The sequence below is a fragment of the Neltuma alba genome, unplaced genomic scaffold (assembly GCF_004799145.2).
Source record: "Neltuma alba isolate B1F8T4 unplaced genomic scaffold, ASM479914v2 tig00010370_pilon, whole genome shotgun sequence".
In the NCBI taxonomy this organism is placed as follows: domain Eukaryota; kingdom Viridiplantae; phylum Streptophyta; class Magnoliopsida; order Fabales; family Fabaceae; genus Neltuma; species Neltuma alba.
Genome location: NW_021635275.1, coordinates 104,157 through 122,180, shown reverse-complemented (window position 1 = coordinate 122,180; position 18,024 = coordinate 104,157). Strand labels below are relative to the sequence as shown.

The 18,024-nt window shown below is 33.3% G+C and overlaps 4 protein-coding genes across 4 annotated transcripts in view; 1 reads left to right on the top strand and 3 right to left on the bottom strand.

The window, feature by feature from the left end:
* Nucleotides 1-290: 290 nt before the first annotated feature.
* On the bottom strand, nucleotides 291-2,002 carry LOC114756070 (7-deoxyloganetin glucosyltransferase-like). Its single transcript, XM_028944982.1, has 2 exons — nucleotides 1,453-2,002; nucleotides 291-1,324 (listed from the first exon to the last, which is right to left on the bottom strand). Exons 1-2 carry the CDS (start codon nucleotides 1,976-1,978, stop codon nucleotides 384-386), a joined length of 1,467 nt encoding a protein of 488 aa, XP_028800815.1. The 5' UTR covers nucleotides 1,979-2,002; the 3' UTR covers nucleotides 291-383.
* A 3,214-nt stretch (nucleotides 2,003-5,216) lies between these two features.
* Nucleotides 5,217-18,024, bottom strand: part of LOC114756065 (7-deoxyloganetin glucosyltransferase) — a 91,379-nt gene continuing 78,571 nt past the window's right edge. The window contains exons 2-3 of the mRNA XM_028944974.1: nucleotides 6,421-6,833; nucleotides 5,217-6,295 (exon numbers count right to left, since the gene is read on the bottom strand). Of these exons, the coding sequence (XP_028800807.1) occupies nucleotides 5,355-6,295; nucleotides 6,421-6,833 (1,354 nt within the window). The 3' untranslated portion in view covers nucleotides 5,217-5,354. The remainder of the gene's footprint in view (nucleotides 6,296-6,420; nucleotides 6,834-18,024) is intronic.
* Nucleotides 6,223-18,024, top strand: part of LOC114756077 (7-deoxyloganetin glucosyltransferase-like) — a 91,800-nt gene continuing 79,998 nt past the window's right edge. The window contains exon 1 of the mRNA XM_028944990.1: nucleotides 6,223-6,269. The gene's annotated coding sequence lies outside the window, so the exon portion shown is untranslated. The remainder of the gene's footprint in view (nucleotides 6,270-18,024) is intronic.
* On the bottom strand, nucleotides 11,310-12,929 carry LOC114756072 (7-deoxyloganetin glucosyltransferase-like). Its single transcript, XM_028944984.1, has 2 exons — nucleotides 12,395-12,929; nucleotides 11,310-12,306 (listed from the first exon to the last, which is right to left on the bottom strand). The coding sequence occupies exons 1-2, from the start codon at nucleotides 12,900-12,902 to the stop codon at nucleotides 11,366-11,368; spliced, it is 1,449 nt and encodes a 482-aa protein (XP_028800817.1). The 5' UTR covers nucleotides 12,903-12,929; the 3' UTR covers nucleotides 11,310-11,365.

The following is an 18,024-nucleotide window of genomic DNA, read 5'->3' as shown; positions in this document are numbered from 1 at the left end:
ACCATAATCTATTTAAACTATTTTATTGGTAGCTTCTCAATTTCTCCCAAAGGTTTGGCGAGGGGGAAAGCATCCCTAGAGAGAAAACAAAAAAGGCTCTAACTTCTCGCATAATGAAGAGTTGTTATACTGATCTTCATTTAAATCTCCCGTTAGTATATTTATGGAGGGCTGATCGTTTTTCCATCCTATCACAAAGTGTTCAAGTACTTGTACGCAATATTTTTTAATATCGTAAAGAAACAGTAAAAATCTAACCAAATATCATTAAAAATGTAAAAAAATCTAGCTTTTTGACGGAAAAACTTCATAACCAAATATGTTGTAAAAGAAGTTCACCCTTGGCTAGTGTACTATAATGGAAATATATAGGGTTACTGTAGTTAATTTCCTTGTAGCAGCACATCCTTGATCACTTTCTCCAAGTTGACGAATGAAGAACCACCAAGTTGTGTGTTCTCTTCTGCAATTTTCTTCCACTCTAAACATTTTTGTCTCATCTTCTTCCCCTTCTCTCCTTCCATCAACTCGTTCACAAGGTTCTCCACTTCTTCTCTCTTCACGTTATTGTCAATCTCAACCCCTATTCCCCACTCTTTGCATGCATACCTACAGTTGGTTTGTTGATCTGCAAAGAAAGGCCAACACGCCATAGGAACTCCTGCACAAATACTCTCAGTCATAGAGTTCCACCCACAATGTGTCAAGAAGCCTCCAATGGATGAATGGTTCAACACTTTTTCTTGGTCACACCAGTTTGCTATGAAGCCTCTTTCTTTAGTCTCACTCAAAAACTCAGAAGATAGAATCACTGAGCCACCATTCACAAGGTCAGGTCTCATGATCCATAAGAAGGGTTTCTTGCTATTGGCTAAACCCCAAGCAAACTCATACAGTTGTTCTGGGGACATAACTGTGATGCTTCCAAAATTCACGTAAATCACAGATCTAGGTTCTTTGTGTTGTAGCCAATCAATGCATTGAGTCTCTTCTTTCCAGAGACTAAAATTTAGAGACGCCACTCGGTTGTTATTATGTGGTGTTTGGTTCAAAAACGAAGGGAGAGGGCCTATTGAGTAAAGAGGAGGTTGGTAAATGGAGGAAAGAGCTTTCACTGCCTCACCTTCAAGCTCATCAAATGTGTTGAAACAAATGGCATGGGCTTTGTGAGCTTTTTCCATCATTTCATTCAAAAAGTCCAAGATTAAGTCATTTGGGTCTGTTGTTCTCACAAAGGAAGGCAGATCCTTTAGCTTGATATTTCTCATGCCTGGAATCCAATCTATTTCTTTCTCCAGGTACCCATTTGTCAGATAGCTCTCATCTGCACATTCAAATAAAAAAAAAAACATATCATATCCCTTGAATTATGAAGCATACAGAACATTGAACTAAACGCTATGACATGAAGAATAGTTAATCTGATATAGCAGTGTAAGAGTATAATAATACCTTCAAGAGGTATAAGGCCTCTTTCAGCTAGCTTTCGAACGTGAGCGAAGGCCAGGTATGAATAAGTACTAGCAGGCCAATAGAGAATGATGGGGAGTTGAAGAGCTTGAGCAGCTTCAACAGTGAAGACCATGCAGCCATCAGAAACCAAGCAAGTGACCGGGGGGATGAAGCCATTAGAGGCTGAGCGATGGAGTCTAGTAAGAAGGTTCTGGAAGGGAAGGGAGAAGTTCTTTCTGATAGAGTCACAGAGAGAAGCTATGTCCTGAGTGGCATTATCATTTGCAGGAGGAGGAAGACCATCTGGGATGGTTTCAAATTGAAAATCTGGGAGTCCATCAAGGATTTTGACACCTCTTGATCTAAGTAAGCGTTTATGGTTGAACTCGGTGTTGACGAAGGTTATGAAAAAGCCTCGAAGATGAAGAAGCTTCGCTAGTTTCAACACTGAGATGATGTGGCCTTGAGCTGGAAATGGAGTCAACACAGCATGTGGTTTTGATCCTCCTACTGCAATAGAATCCATCGCTGTATTTCAAATATCACTCTCTCTCTCCCAATGTTGAATCTGAAGCTCGGGTTTTAGGGATTAGGCAACAAGAGTATGAAGTTTTATAGAGCATAATGATAAACACACACACACCCCACAAATATTGTCGACATTAATGTTGAAAAGTCCAACTTGCGCAAAACATCAAAGAAAAATCATCTGTAGAAGTGGACTTGACTGAGAAATTAATGGGATCCTGTTTGTCATCATCCCTTTAAAATATTATTGAGGATGCAAGACTTATCTAAAACAGGAATTGGCATGTCACTTTTCAACATGCGTGTCGGGATGAGAATTGGATGGCTAACTATTTAGCGAAATACTCACATAACCTTGTGAACTTTTTTGGGATCCTTGATCACCTCCTCCTTTTCATGAAGAGGCGGAAGGTGATGAGGGAGCTGAGTTTTTGCTTTTTTATTCTTTTATTTAGGTTTTTGTAGAGATTTTTCTTTGTATCCGGCTTGTATTTCAAAAAAAAAAAAAGGGATCCAGTTTGCGTGCTCGGTGGTGTGCTCATCACTTAAACGCAGCGTTTAACTTACTTCCCTCAACATTTGCTGAACCAGTTTCAATGCTCATCACCTTGATGAGCACTCTAAACTCATCAGATTTGAACTATCTATATCTTATTTGAATTGTCTTGATTTAAATCTTTAATTAATTATTTTTAAATAGAAAAATCTATTTTTTTGAAAAAATTATATTTAAGGGATTATCTTTATTTTAGATTCTATACATATTAAAATAGCTATTTTAAACAAATAAAAATAAAAAAAGAAATCAAATATAGATCATCCAAATGAGATACGGATGATGTAGATTTGATGAGTTTACAATGCTCATAAAAGTGATGAGCACCGAAACTGGTTCTGAAATTAATGCTACCTCTAGTACTTAATATAAGAGTTAATTATACATTTAGTTTGATCATAAATAGAAAACCTCAATTTATGTCATTTCTCATATTTATTTATTTTTCAAAGCAGTCTTTATAGTAGTTGTACTTACACATATTAAAGATTCCATCAAATGATAGTTCTATCTAATACACATGATTAACAAGTGCATTCTAAGAAAGATAACACATATTTATTACAAATAACTAATCTAGCAAACTTTCTTAATCTACTCAAATTAATCTACTGATTCTTATATTAAGGAATATCAAAAGTAGTATGATAATATTCATTATGGATTTTGGATCTGGAACATTTGGTGCAATTTCGTATTATTCTTTGTATTCCAAGAGAGGGGATTTTTATTTTTTTGAAAAGAGAAAGCCTACAAGTGTTGTATGAGAGAGAATGTGAAGAAAACGTAGAAACAACAGTAAAGCACACATACCGGATGTTGACAAAATACACTCCAGTCTCATCAAAACATCTTATAGATTATCCAAATTAATTTTGGACAGTACAGATTTTATTTAAATTCTTAAATAATTTTTATTTTAATAAATATGTAATTTAAAATGAAGATAATATTATAGTTAAAAATTTAAAAAAAATAGTTTTATTATTTAAAAAGTGGAGATTAAAAATTTTAAATCTTTAATGTCTGCAAACATTAGAGTTCGGGTAATTCAGTTTTTACGACAACTACGACCACTCGACGTTGGAGGCTGCGGTGAGCTCCCACCGAATCCTGAATTTGGATGCTATTTTTGGTCTTATCTGAAGAAATGGATGAGGTTGAAATGAATTCGGCTTTATTTACGTGTGGAAAGGGACGAAGCCCAAAATGTTTTCGATTGCTTTTTCTTTTTCTTTTTAACGATTACAGGACGAAGACCAAACTGCTAGATTCATTGCACACTGAAATTTACAATTCATTCTCATTAATAATTATAAAATTCAAAATCAAGACAAGAAAGCTGAAATGTCATTTTTCAATTGCTCAGGATTTTCATGGGGAGAATGAGACCAAAAAAAAAAAAAGAATTTGAAAATTACAGGTTTATTTGATTTCTTGTTGTGAAAATAATTTTTTATTAAAAAATTTGTTTGGTCAGTTTTCTAGGTAGTTTAAAAATAATAATAACATGTTTTTAAAAATTAAAAAATCAAAATCATTTTTAGATGTTTTTTTTTTGTTTTTTTAATGGAAATTTCAAATTTCTTTCAGTGGGATTCACTTAGATGCAAACGAATTCTAGGTCTAATTAATCTTTGTATGATATTTTATGCACCTATTTGACTACTCCGATAAAATAAGGCTTTTTTTTTTTTTGCCTTTGTGCCCGAGTAAAACAAAGCCTCTTATAAGAATATAAAATTAGTACTCCATTGTACTTCTTTTTTTTTTTCAAAGAAAATTTCATTCCAAAAATATCAACAGTACATCAAACACTAATACAAGTAGAAATCTGACCAAAACAATCTCAAATATGAATCAGGGGGGAAAAATCAACCAATACCCGTATGATCATTTCTTCGTTTAACAATATCAGCTTTGCATTTTTTTTTTCTTTATGAAGAGAATCACCTACTAAACTCAGCCATTAAAATCTATTGCAGACAATGAGCTGTTACAAGCCATTCATTGACTCACTAACCTTCTTTACCCCAAAAAAAAAAACTTGTTGAAATTAAAAAATCAAAGTAAAATCTTATATGTAAAGTTAGAGGATAAAAATACGATTTTATTTAATCTTATCACTAAAATCGAGGGGTGACAAATTATTTTTTAACTAATTCACCCAGATATAAAATTAATTAAAATTCTAAAATTTATTCCATCTTTTCAAAAAGTATCCCATAATTAATTGCTCAATAATATTTTATATCAAGGGTACTTGTAAAAAAAAACTATATTTATTGCTTCATACTATATTTTATTACATGTTAGGCCGTTAGCCACTAACTTTCTTTACCTAACTGGTCTCATAACAGGAACAAAGACCAATCCAAGAGTTGATAACAGGGCCTAAACTTAAACAAAAAAAAAAAAAAAAAAAGGTGGGCGGCCATAATCTATTTAAACTATTTTATTAGTAAATTCTCAATTTCTCCCAAAGGTTTGGCGAGGTGGAAAGCACCCCTAGAGAGAAAACAGAACATGCTCTAACTTCTCACATAATGAAGAGTTGTTATACTGATCTTCATTTAAATCTCCCGCTAGTATATTTATGGAGGGCTGATCGTTTTTCCATCCTATCACAAGTGTTCAAGTACTTGTACGCAATATTTTTTAATATCGTAAAGAAACAGTAAAAATCTAACCAAATATTATAAAAAAATGTAAAAAAAAATCTAGCTTTTTGACGGAAAAACTTCATAACCAAATATGTTGTAAAAGAAGTTCACCCTTGGCTAGTGTACTATAATGGAAATATATAGGGTTACTGTAGTTAATTTCCTTGTAGCAGCACGTCCTTGATCACTTTCTCCAAGTTGACGAATGAAGAACCGCCAGGTTTTGTGTTCTCTTCTGCAATTTTCTTCCACTCTAAACATTTTTGTCTCATCTCCTTCCCCTTCTCCCCTTCCACCAACTCATTCACAAGCTTTTCCACTTCTTCTCTCTTCACGTTATTGTCAATCTCAACCCCTATTCCCCACTCTTTGCACGCATATCTACAATTCGTTTGTTGATCTCCAAAGAAAGGCCAACAAGCCATAGGAACTCCTGCACAAATACTCTCAGTCATAGAGTTCCACCCACAATGTGTCAAGAAGCCTCCAATGGATGAATGGTTCAACACTTTTTCTTGTTCACACCAGTTTGCTATGAAGCCTCTTTCTTTGGTTTCACTCAAAAACTCAGAAGATAGAATCACTGAGCCACCATTCACAAGGTCAGGTCTTATGATCCATAAGAAGGGTTTCTTGCTATTGGCTAAACCCCAAGCAAACTCATACAGTTGTTCTGGGGACATAACTGTGATGCTTCCAAAATTCACGTAAATCACAGATCTAGGTTCTTTGTGTTGTAGCCAATCAATGCATTGAGTCTCTTCTTTCCAGAGACTAAAATTTAGAGACGCCACTCGGTTGTTATTATGTGGTGTTTGGTTCAAAATCGAAGGGAGAGGGCCTATTGAGTAAAGAGGAGGTTGGTAAATGGAGGAAAGAGCTTTCACTGCCTCACCTTCAAGCTCATCAAATGTGTTGAAACAAATGGCATGGGCTTTGTGAGCTTTTTCCGTCATTTCATTGAAAAAGTCCAAGATTAAGTCATTTGGGTCTGTTATTCTCAAAAAGGAAGGCAGATCCTTTAGCTTGATATTTCTCATGCCTGGAATCCAATCTATTTCTTTCTCCAGGTACCCATTTGTCAGATAGCTCTCATCTGCACATTCAAATGAAAAAAAATTATCATATCCCTTGAATTATGAAGCATACAGAACATTGAACTAAACGCTATGACATGAAGAATAGTTAATCTGATGTAGCAGTGTAAGAGTATAATAATACCCTTAAGAGGTATAAGGCCTCTTTCAGCTAGCTTTCGAAAGTGAGCGAAGGCCAGGTATGAATAAGTACTAGCAGGCCAATAGAGAATGATGGGGAGTTGAAGAGCTTGAGCAGCTTCAACAGTGAAGACCATGACGGCATCAGAAACCAAGCAAGTGACTGGGGGGATGAAGCCATTAGAGGCCGAGCGATGGAGTTTAGTAAGAAGGTTCTGGAAGGGAAGAAGGAAGTTCTTTCTTACAGCGTCACAGAGAGAAGCTATGTCCTGAGTGGCGTTATCATTTGCAGGAGGAGGAAGACCATCTGGGATGGTTTCAAATTGAAAATCTGAGAGTCCATCAAGGATTTTGACACCTCTTGATCTAAGTAAGCGTTTTTGGTTGAACTCAGTGTTGACGAAGGTTATGAAAAAGCCTCGAAGATGAAGAAGCTTCGCTAGGTTCAACACTGAGATGATGTGGCCTTGACCTGGACATGGAGTCAACACAGCATGTGGTTTTGATCCTCCTCTTGCAATAGAATCCATTGCTGTATTTCAAATCTCTCTCTCTCTCTCCGTCTCTCTCTCTCTGTGTCTCTCTCTCAGTGTTGAATCTGGAGCTTGGGTTATAGGGATAAGGCAACAAGTGGATGAAGTTTTATAGAGCACAATGATACACAGTTACACGCACCACAAACATTGTCGGCAATGTTGAAAGTCCAACTTGCGCCAAGTGAGAAATTAGGTTATCCGCAAATTAAACGTCAAAGAAAAATCGTTTGTAGAAGCGATGGACTTGGCTGAGAAATTACCACTACCTTCAACCTTTAATACAAGAGTTTGTTAAACATTTAGTTTCATCCTCATTTACTCTCATATTTATTCTTTTTTTTAAAAAAATAATCTTTATAGTAGTTGGATTTGTACATACTAAAAATTTTATAAAATGATAGTTCTAACTAATATATGTGATTAATAAGAGTATTTTAAAAAAAATAACACATATTTATTATAAATAACTAACCTAACAAATTTTTTTTTATTTACTCAAACTAGTGTTATGTTAAGGGTCAGAAGTAGCATAATAATATTGGTTATGGATTTTGGATCCTGAATATTCGGTGCAATTTCGTATTATCGTTTGTATTCCATGATGAATTGATGAGGGGATTTTTATTTTTTTGAAAAGAGAAAACTTACAAGTGTTGTATGAGAGAGAATGTGAAGAAAATGTAGAAAAAACTGTAGGACACATACCAGATGTTGACAAAATACACTCCAGTCTCATCAAAACATCTTATAGATTATCCAAATTAATTTTGGACAGTACAGATTTTATTTAAATTCTTAAATAATTTTTATTTTAATAAATATATAATTTAAAATGAAGATAATATTATAGTTAAAAATTTTAAAAAAATAGTTTTATTATTTAAAAAGTGGAGATTAAAAATTTTAAATCTTTAATGTCTACAAACATTAGAGTTTGGATAATTCATTTTTTATGAAAACTATGAGCACACGATGTTGAAGGTAATGCTGAATTTGGATGCTATTTTTTGTCTTATCTGAAGAAATGGATGAATTTGGAATGAATTTGGCTTTATAGAGCATAATGATAAACACACACACACCACAAATGTTGTCGACATTAATGTTGAAAAGTCCAACTTGCGCAAAACATCAAAAAAAAATCATTTGTAGAAGTGGACTTGACTGAGAAATTAATGGGATCCTGTTTGTCATCATCCCTTTAAAGATATTATTGAGGATGCAAGACTTATCTTAAACAGGAATTGGCATGTCACTTATCAGCATGCGTATCGGGATAAGAATTGGATGGCTAACTATTTAGCGAAATACTCCTTTTCATCAAGAGGCGGAAGTTGACGAGGGAGCTTAGTTTTTATTTTAATATTCTCTTGTTTAGGCTTTTGTAGAGACTTTTCTTTGCATTCAGCTTGTAATTCAGGGGGAAAAAAAGGATCTAGTCTGCGTGCTCGGTGGTGCGCTCATCACTTAAACGTGGCGTTTAACTTACTTCCCTCAACATTTGCTCAACCAGTTTTCAATGCTCATCATCTTAAATTAATTATTTGATTTGAATTGCCCAGAATTAAAATATTTAATTAATTATTTTTAAATAGAAAAATCTATTTTTTGAAAAAATGATAGTTAATGGGTTATCTTTATTTTAGATTCTATACATATTAAAATAACTATTTTAAACAAATGAAAATAAAAAAAGAAATCAAATATAGATCATTGAAATGAGATATGGATGATGTAGATTTGATGAGTTTACAGTGCTCATCAAAGTAAAACTGAAACTGGTTCCGAAATTAATGCTACCTCCAGTACTTAATATAAGAGTTAGTTATACATTTAGTTTGATCATAAATAGAAAACTTTAATTTATTTTGTCTCTCATTTATTCATTTTTTTCAAAGCAGTCCTTATAGTAGTTGTACTTACACATATTAAAGATTCATCAAATGATAGTTCTATCATAATGATAGTTCTATCTAATCTACTAGTTTTTATATTAAGGAATATCAAAAGTAGTATAATAATATTGACTATGGATTTTGGATCCGGAACATTTGGTGCAATTTCGTATTATTCTTTGTATTCCAAGAGGGGGGATTTTTATTTTTTGAAAAGAGAAAACTTACAAGTGTTGTGTGAGAGAGAATGTGAAGAAAATGTAGAAACAACTGCAAATTACACATGCCGGATGTTGACAAAATACACTCAGTCTCATCAAAACATCTTATAGATTACGTGTGGAAAGCGACGAAGACCAATGTTGAAGCCTTAAAGGTCGTGATGAGCTCTCACCGAATGCTGAATTTGGATGCTATTTTTGGTCTTATCTGAAGAAATGGATGAGTTTGGAATGAATTTGGCTTTGTTTACGCGTGGGAAGCGACGAAGACCAAAATTTTTCCGATTACATTTTTTTTTCCCATTACAGGACGAAGACAAAATGCTAGATTCATTGCACACTGACAATTCATATTCATTAATAATTATAAAATTCAAAATCAAGACAGCTCATTTTTCATTTTCACGGAGAATGAGACCAAAAAAAAAAATTGAAAATTGCAGGTTTATTTGATTTCTTGTTTTGAAAATAATTTTTTATTAAAAAAATTTGTTTGGTAAGTTTTCTAGGTCGTTTAATAATAATAATGATATGTTTTTAAAAATTAAAAAATCAAAATCATTTTTAGATGATGTTTTCTTGTTTTTGTTTTTACATTTTTTTATTTTAAGAAATTAGGAAAATTTTCTTCTCGTCTCAACCACCGCCGGCCATATATCGCTGTTGGCGACGCCACCACCCGATTTTTTTTGTTTCAGATATAATTTATTAAAAAAAAGCTCCAATAATTGAAGCATGAAACAAGAAAGAACAACGTCGTCATTTTAATTAAAAAAAAAAAAACCAACATCACAGTTACAATCAAATATAAATACCTAAACAGATCTTTACTTGAACAAAACTATTTCAACTACAGTTATGGAATATATAATCCCATAACTGTTATCTTGAATAAATAAGTTTTTATCATCATTTATTACAGGCAAAATTTCACCACTGATGCGATCTATATTGCATAAATCTAAACGTGGGTATCTAATTTTTTTGTCATTAATTTATTGCAGTAGGAGACCAATATTATCTGATGCATATCATGACTAAAATCTTTCATATTTGGGCCTCTTATTCATTTAAACCAGCTGCTTTTCTATGCCAATATCAGCTCTATTTGAGTGAGCGTTTGAGTACTGGTTAAGTAGCTTTTGAAAGCATAAGCACGATTGGCTTCTCAATAGGATGTTTGGTTTAGTGTTTGTCCAATCTCACTTTTGATCTAAAGTTGCAATTTTTAAGCCCGATTGAAGAAGCAGGATCCTCCTGCTTATAGCTTATGAAATTGTGCTTTTAAGGCGACTCTGGGAGCACTGATCATCGTCTTCATCATGTTGGGAAAGGAAGAGTTCGCTGACTGGAACTTCTTCTTGTGTTGGTGGCCGATGAGATTGGTTGGGTAGTGTTCACGACGCGTAGGGAACACAGATCTAAGAACTAGTGAGCACGAGTTTAGAGAGATGAAGAAGTCAATGACCGCTGTATTGACGATGTTTAGTCATCGAGCCAGAAGAAGAGAGGAGTTCCACTAATGTTTGGATGGAGTGAAAAGCGACATTTGTTGGGTATTGAAGCTTTAATCAAAGGGGGCATCATTCTACTCCATTTTTTTCTTCCATCCAACTGTGCAGCTAAATGAGAGGGAACATCATGTAGTCTATTCTTTTTTCATCCAAAGGAACTTGTCAGTGGATATTGAACGTTGTCTTCACTATACTATAATTTTTAATTTAAATATGTTTTATTTATTAAATTTAAAGTTAACTTTTTCCTATTAAAATAATTTAATATTATTATATTATGTAACGTGATAATTCTTTTTCATTTTTTATTATTGAATAAAAGCCATACCTATTTTGGTAATTTTACAAGCTAAACTTACTTATTTAATCACAATCCAAATGACTTCTACTTTAACCAATCTAGCTTTTTCAAAAACCAATCCAAACATAAATTACATTAACCAATTACCGATATAATTTTTACCCAATCTAACTTTTTCAGAAGCCAAATTAATTTTTTTTTTTATTGCTAATCCATACAGGCACATCATGGTCTTGAGCAATTGCTAAAGCAAAAACCTGAGAAAGACAATGAAATAATTGCTACTCAGTTGACAAAACGATATAAACATCTTAAAAACAAGTTCTAATCATTCACCAACATGAATTAAAAATTAATCTTTTTATTTTTTCAAGTAGTAACTTAGAGGTTTTTTTTCCCTTTAAAAAAAAAAAAGGAATCAAGACATTTTACTTATAAAGAAACTCTCATATCACTAGATTACGAGGACATTAACTAATACTTTAGTTTTTGGTTTTGATCATCACATCTTTAATCATTTTTGCCAAATTGATGTAAGAAGAACCACCAGCTCTTGTGTCCTCCTCAGCAATTTTCTTCCACTCTAAAGTCTTTTGTCTCATCTTCTTCCCTCTCTCTCCTTCGATCAACTCATTCACAAGCTTCTCCACTTCTTCTCTCTTCACATCATTATCAATCTCAACCCCAATTTCCCAATTTTGGCATGCATACTTACAGTTCGTTTGTTGATCTGCAAAGAAAGGCCAACATGCCATAGGAACTCCTGCACAAATACTTTCTGTCATGGAATTCCATCCACAATGAGTCAAGAATCCTCCAATTGAAGGGTGGTTCAAAACTTTTTCTTGTTCACACCAATTTGCTATAAGGCCTCTATCTTGAATCTCACTCAGAAACTCAGATGATAGAATCAGTGAACCACCATTCACAAGATCAGGCCTTATGATCCACAAGAAGGCTTTCTTGCTGTTGGCCAAGCCCCAGGCAAACTCATTTAGTTTTTCTGGAGGCATGACTGTGATGCTTCCGAAATTGACATAAACCACGGATCTAGGCTGCTTGAGTTCTAGCCAATCAAGACACAGTGTCTCTTCTTTCCAAAGACTAGACTTCAAAGATAGCAACTGGTTGTTCCGTTGAATTTGGCTTAGAAATGCAGGGAAAGGGCCTATGGTGTAAAGAGGAAAGGAGAAAATGGTGGAAAGAGCTCTCATTGCCTCCCCTTCAATCTCGTCAAATGTGTTGAAACAAATGGCGGAGGCTTTCTGAGCCTTCTCCATTGATATAATGCTAAATTGCAAATAGAAATCATTTATATCTGTAGTCCTCAAAAAGGTAGGGAGATCCTTCAACTTGATATTTCTCATTCCTGGAATCCAGTCTATTTCCTTCTCCAAGTACCCATTTGTCAGATAGCTCTCATCTACACATTAAAGTCACCAAATATAATCAGACATTGAAGCACGAAACACACAAAACGTTGAGCACAATATAGTGTAGGTGTATATTACCTTTGAGAGGTATAATCCCTCTGTCAAGTAGATTTTGATAGTGCAAAATACCCAACAATGAATAAGCACTAGCAGGCCAAAGTAGAATAATGCGCAGTCCAAGTGCTTCAGCAACATCAACGGTGAAGTACATGGCAACATCAGAAACCAAGCAAGTGATTGGGGGTATAAGGCCTTTAGAAGCAGAATCATTGAGTCTTCCAAGAAGGTTTTGAAAGGGAAGGATACAATTCTTTATTATAGAGACACCAAGAGAGGGTAAGTCCTGAGAGGCGTTTTCATCCTCAGCAGGAGGAAGACCATCTGGAATGGTTTCGAATCGAAAATCTGGGAGGCCATCAAGGCTTTTGAAACTTCCAGATTTGAGCAAGCGTTTATGGTTGAACTCAGTGTTGATAAAAGTTATGAAGAAGCCTTTAAGATGAAGCAGCTTCGCTAGTTTCAGCACTGAGTTGATATGACCTTGAACTGGAAATGGAATCAACACAGCATGTGGTTTTGACTCCATTATTGTTTCTGTGTTTTCGCGTGTGTGAAGAACCAGTAAGAACTATGAAGTTTTACAAAGCAAAATGATGTGTGTGTGTGTGTGTGTGAAATGGGAGCCATGTGCTGTGGTCCAATTAATTATTAATACTGACAATTTTGTTGTGAAATGCAAGTTGCACTGAATTAATGAATAGCACCTAAGAGATGAGCGGTTCACATATCGATTCAAACTTAGTGATGAGCATCGATGAGTAGCTGAGAATTCAATGTCGTATTTGATCATTTTTTGAGACCGTTGTGGGCTTGGCAGGGTAGATGAGGCGTTTGGAATGAGTTGGGATTTTGGTTTGATTTTTCAAAGCTAACGAGAATCACAAGGGGCGGCGTACGTGGACTTCCTGAGGAATCTGCCATATTCTTTTAACGAAGAAGAAAAAATTGCTAAAACAAATTTTTTTCCCTACAAAATACTACATCCAGTTCTAATTATAAGACCTCGTTTATAGTCTAAAAACAGGATCTTATAATTAAAACCGAAGGTAGTACATTGCATAAGTTGCGCGTGCCTAAAAACCCGTGTCTTTAGATATATTTGACTGATAAATTTTGTGACGGGAGATTTTTCAACAATTTTTCCTTCAATTTTTTTAACAATACATTGTCCAAATAAATTTTATTAAAAAAATAGTTTGAACTATATATAACTAGTTCTCAAACACATCATATCATAAAGCAAAAAAAAAAATGCTTGCATGTTCATTATTATTTTTAATTTGGACAATTTTTTTTTTGGTTACAAAAATTTAAGTGAGTTGAGTCCCGGGAACTCACCAGGGTCAGGGCATGCCTCCAGGCTCAGAGAGTACTTATAGAGATACTTACAGATCGCTCACCAACAAGGTCCTCATATCAGCAGTGGGATTCAAACTCATAACCTTGTGGTTATGAGCCGACTCCTTATCAAGTGAAATAATTTTTTGTTGGTTAATTTGGACAAGTTAATCCTTGAGGAGCGTAAACCCACGCACCTATCACACACAACAACCCTATTTTTGGGTAGAGTAAGCCCATACACCCATCACACACAACAACCCGATTTTGGTTAGGGTAAGCCCACACACCAATCATTTTTTGAGACCGTTGTGGGCTTGGCAGGGTAGATGAGGAGTTTGGAATGAGTTTGGATTTTGGTTTGATTTTTCAAAGCTAATGAGAATCACAGGGGCGGCGTACGTGGACTTCCCAAGGAATCTGCCATATTCTTTTGAAGAAGAAGAAGAAAATTGCTAAAACAAATTTTTTTTCCTTACAAAATACTACCTCTAGTTATAATTATAAAACCTCATTTACAATTTACAAACAGGATTTTATAATTAAGACTAGAGGTAATATGTTGCATGCATAGAAAAGTTGCACGTGCTTAAAAACCCCGGTCTTTAGATGTATTCGAGTGATAAATTTTGTAACGGGAGATTTTTCAACAATTTTTTCTTCAATTTTTTTAACAATACATTGTCCAAATAAATTTTATTAAAAAGATATTTTGAACTATATATAACTAGTTCTCAAACACATCATATCATAAAGCAAAAAAATATGCTTGCATGTTTATTAATATTATTTTATTTGGGCAAGTTTTTTTTTTTTGTTGCCCACCCAGTTCACCGGAGCTTTGCTCCGACTACATCTGGATCCGACCCGCGTCACGCACCTGGCTGTGGTGGATGAGTCTCCCAACAGGGATTTCTGCATATGCATGAGGCTCGAACTCAAGATCTCACTTAAATGGTACCAAGCCGCTTACCACTTGAACCAACTCCTGTTGGTATTTTATTTGGGCAAGTTAATGCTTGAGGAGAGTAAACCCACGCACCCATCACACACAACAACCCTATTTTTGGCTGGAGCTAGCCCATACACCCATCACACACAACAACCCCATTTTTGGCCCATACACCCATCACACACAACAACCCTACTTTGGTCAGAGTAAGCAAGCCCACACACCCATCACACACAGCAACCCTATTTTGGCTACTTGAAATATAGAACTTGCAACCTTTTTGTAATAAGATGAAGTGTGGGGTGCCATTTAGAATTCGTTTGGTACTAGAAAAAAAAATGAGAGAAGGGGAGGGGAGGAAAAATTTTGATAAGCTCTATTTAAAAAATTTAAAAAAAAAGGTTAAAAACTTTTAATTAATTTTTATTATTCTTTTATATTACTTCTTCTCTTTATTAAAATTTCAAAACTTCACTTCTCCAATTTTTTAAATAGAACTTATTACAATTTTTCTTCCCCTCCTCTTCCCTCTATTTTCCTCATACCAAATAGTACCTTAAGCTATAAATTCTTGATCTCAAAAGTTTTATCTTGCTCAACTAAGTCCATATAAGTTTTGGTCCTGTGAATGGCACAATTTGGTTAGCTTCCAAATAAACAAAACGGCTCTCACCGGCAGCTTGATCTTTCAAATTATATTAATGCTTCTTCTATAGGATGCCATATTGGGCAATATGCTCTCCATGACTTCATCTTATAAGAAGAGCTCATTTTTTGATTAATTAACGACCGTCATTGATGAATAGCTGAACATACAAACCTAACTTCTTCCTTTTTTTTTGTTTTTATGTATTTTCATTCTTTAAAGAGGGACATTTTGGTCATTTAACAACATTTTAAAGAAAATCTCTAATTAAGTCTCACATCCTAGTTAGAAATTTATTAAAAATATAGGCCTGAATTTGAATTTAGATGTTTCAATTGGATTTAATTGAGATTCTATCAGTTATATATGTGATTATAATACAATAGGAATGAAAGCTGACAAAATAAGTGAACAAGTGTGTGTGTGTGTGTGAAGAATATATTTAGATCAGAGATCGATGACGATTTTGTTGGATTACTCCGACTTGCACCGCTGAAGAAGTTCAGATTTTAGAATGCATTATTTGGCTTATGTGTTTGGGTACTCGAAACTTGTACCAATGATAGAAAATGTTTGATTATTAGTTTAAGTTTTGCAATATATATAAATATATATGTGTGATTCCTTAGCTTTTGCTGCCCACTGTGAGACAGGATTCTTATTTTGTTTGTCTTCACATTCTATTCTCTACATTACTTTTTAATTTCTGCCCCCATCTGCAATTGAAAAATAAGAAAATTAAAGTAGATAAATTATTAATGGATTCTCAAATTTACAATAATGTAGTAGTTGATTAGGAGGTAGTTCAGATGACAATAGTGAGATTAGGTGCGGGTAATAATGAAGGATTCAATTCTGATAATGGCAAGATAAAGAATCCCTCATAATATAACCAAAAGAAATTTATAAAGAAGCAAGAATTAATTATCGAAATTACCCCAAAATTTATTTTTGAAAGAATGATATGTAAATCTCTCGCGACGGAAATATTAATATTTTAATTTCTACCTCATTAAAAAATGTTATTGATACAATATACGCCTTCAGGTCATGTCTATAAAACACTTATAGAAGGAATTTTGTTGTCCTTTTTATAAGGTATTATATTAATTATTTATTAATTTTTTCTTTTTGCCTCATTTCATAGTAAAGTATGAGACTTTTTGAAAAATATATTCATAGGTGCAAATTAAAAGGTTATTTAACTTTTACACATGAGTTAATAAATTTTAAAATATATCAGAAATTTTCTTTCTTTTTTTCTTTTGCTGCTCAAGCATATCCTCTTAAAGGAATAATCCTATTCAAAATACTATTGAGTATTAAATGTGAACACTTCTTTAAATAGAAATTTGTACTTTGGCTCGCTGTATCGCAAGAAATTAGCCTCTTTCCAAACTAGCCCTGTAGTAACCCACACCGTCGAACTCAACTCTCGTTGTTTTTAAAATTTTTCTTATTCACACTAAACAACCCAAATATCATTCTCCCTTTAAGTTTTTTTGCCTACCAATGCCGTCTCTATTGCGTAAATATTTGTACGAGATTTTGGAACGAATTTAATGAGATGGACTGCTATTTAATAATAGTTTTGCTTAATATTTCTCCTAAATTTAAAATTACATACTGTTGGCAAAAAAATAAATTTAAAATTACATTCAAATATAGAGGAGAAAACGTAACAAGGTTTTACTTTTTATATTAATGTGAACAATTTCATCTCGATATTCAGATAATGCTTGCTAATTAAAAATATGCTGAAAATTGTATGTTACCACTTAATATCATCTCAAATGATTTTAAAGTGAAAAATACAATCCGGTGAGAGTATTAAAATTTATTATTGTCAAATCTTTTTTAAAAATTACGTATATGATACCACAAAATCTATTTTATCCAAATAGAATACAAATTTGTGTACTGTTTTAATGAAATTATATTTTGCAAACATAACTCGGAAATTAAAATAAAAACAAAAGTGAAGAAGAAAAAGAAACAGAAACACATCACATAAAATAAAACTAAAGTAAAGAACCCAAAAAATAGGTTAGTAAAAGTTCTAATAAAAAATAGATAAGAAGAAAATAAAAATTGAATAATTGAATAAAATAACAAAAACGATAAATGCGTGGACTTGATGCATTTAAAGTAAATTATTAACTAGCATAATGAATACACGTATGAGATTAATTAATTTATTATATTGGGGTGGTTCAATTCAACAGTTCAAGATCAAATGGGACATAATATCAAAATTTTATGTTATTATATATAAAAATAATAGAATAATATAACATATAAATTCAAAAATTGTGCGAAACTGAAAATACATTTGATCTTAATTATAAGATTCTATTTGTAAACTATAAATAAGATCTTATAATTAGGATCAGAGATAGTAAATTTTTATGTACAGAAAGTATCAATATTCTGGAATGTTTTACTATTCTGTGTGGTTTATTTTTCAACTGCGTGTAAAATGAATTTTGCCCATAACTAAAAATATACTCCTCCGGTCTTTAATATAGGATCCAATTGTTGAGTTAGTTTTGGTCTTAAATATAAGACTCATTTCTCATATTTATCAATTTCTCTAAATTACCTTATGGATCTCCCTCAATCATAATCAAGTAGAAAAGGAAAGAGAAGAGAGGTATAAGAAAGTTGATTATGGTATTTAGGAAAAATGTATCACATTTTTTATAATAAAAC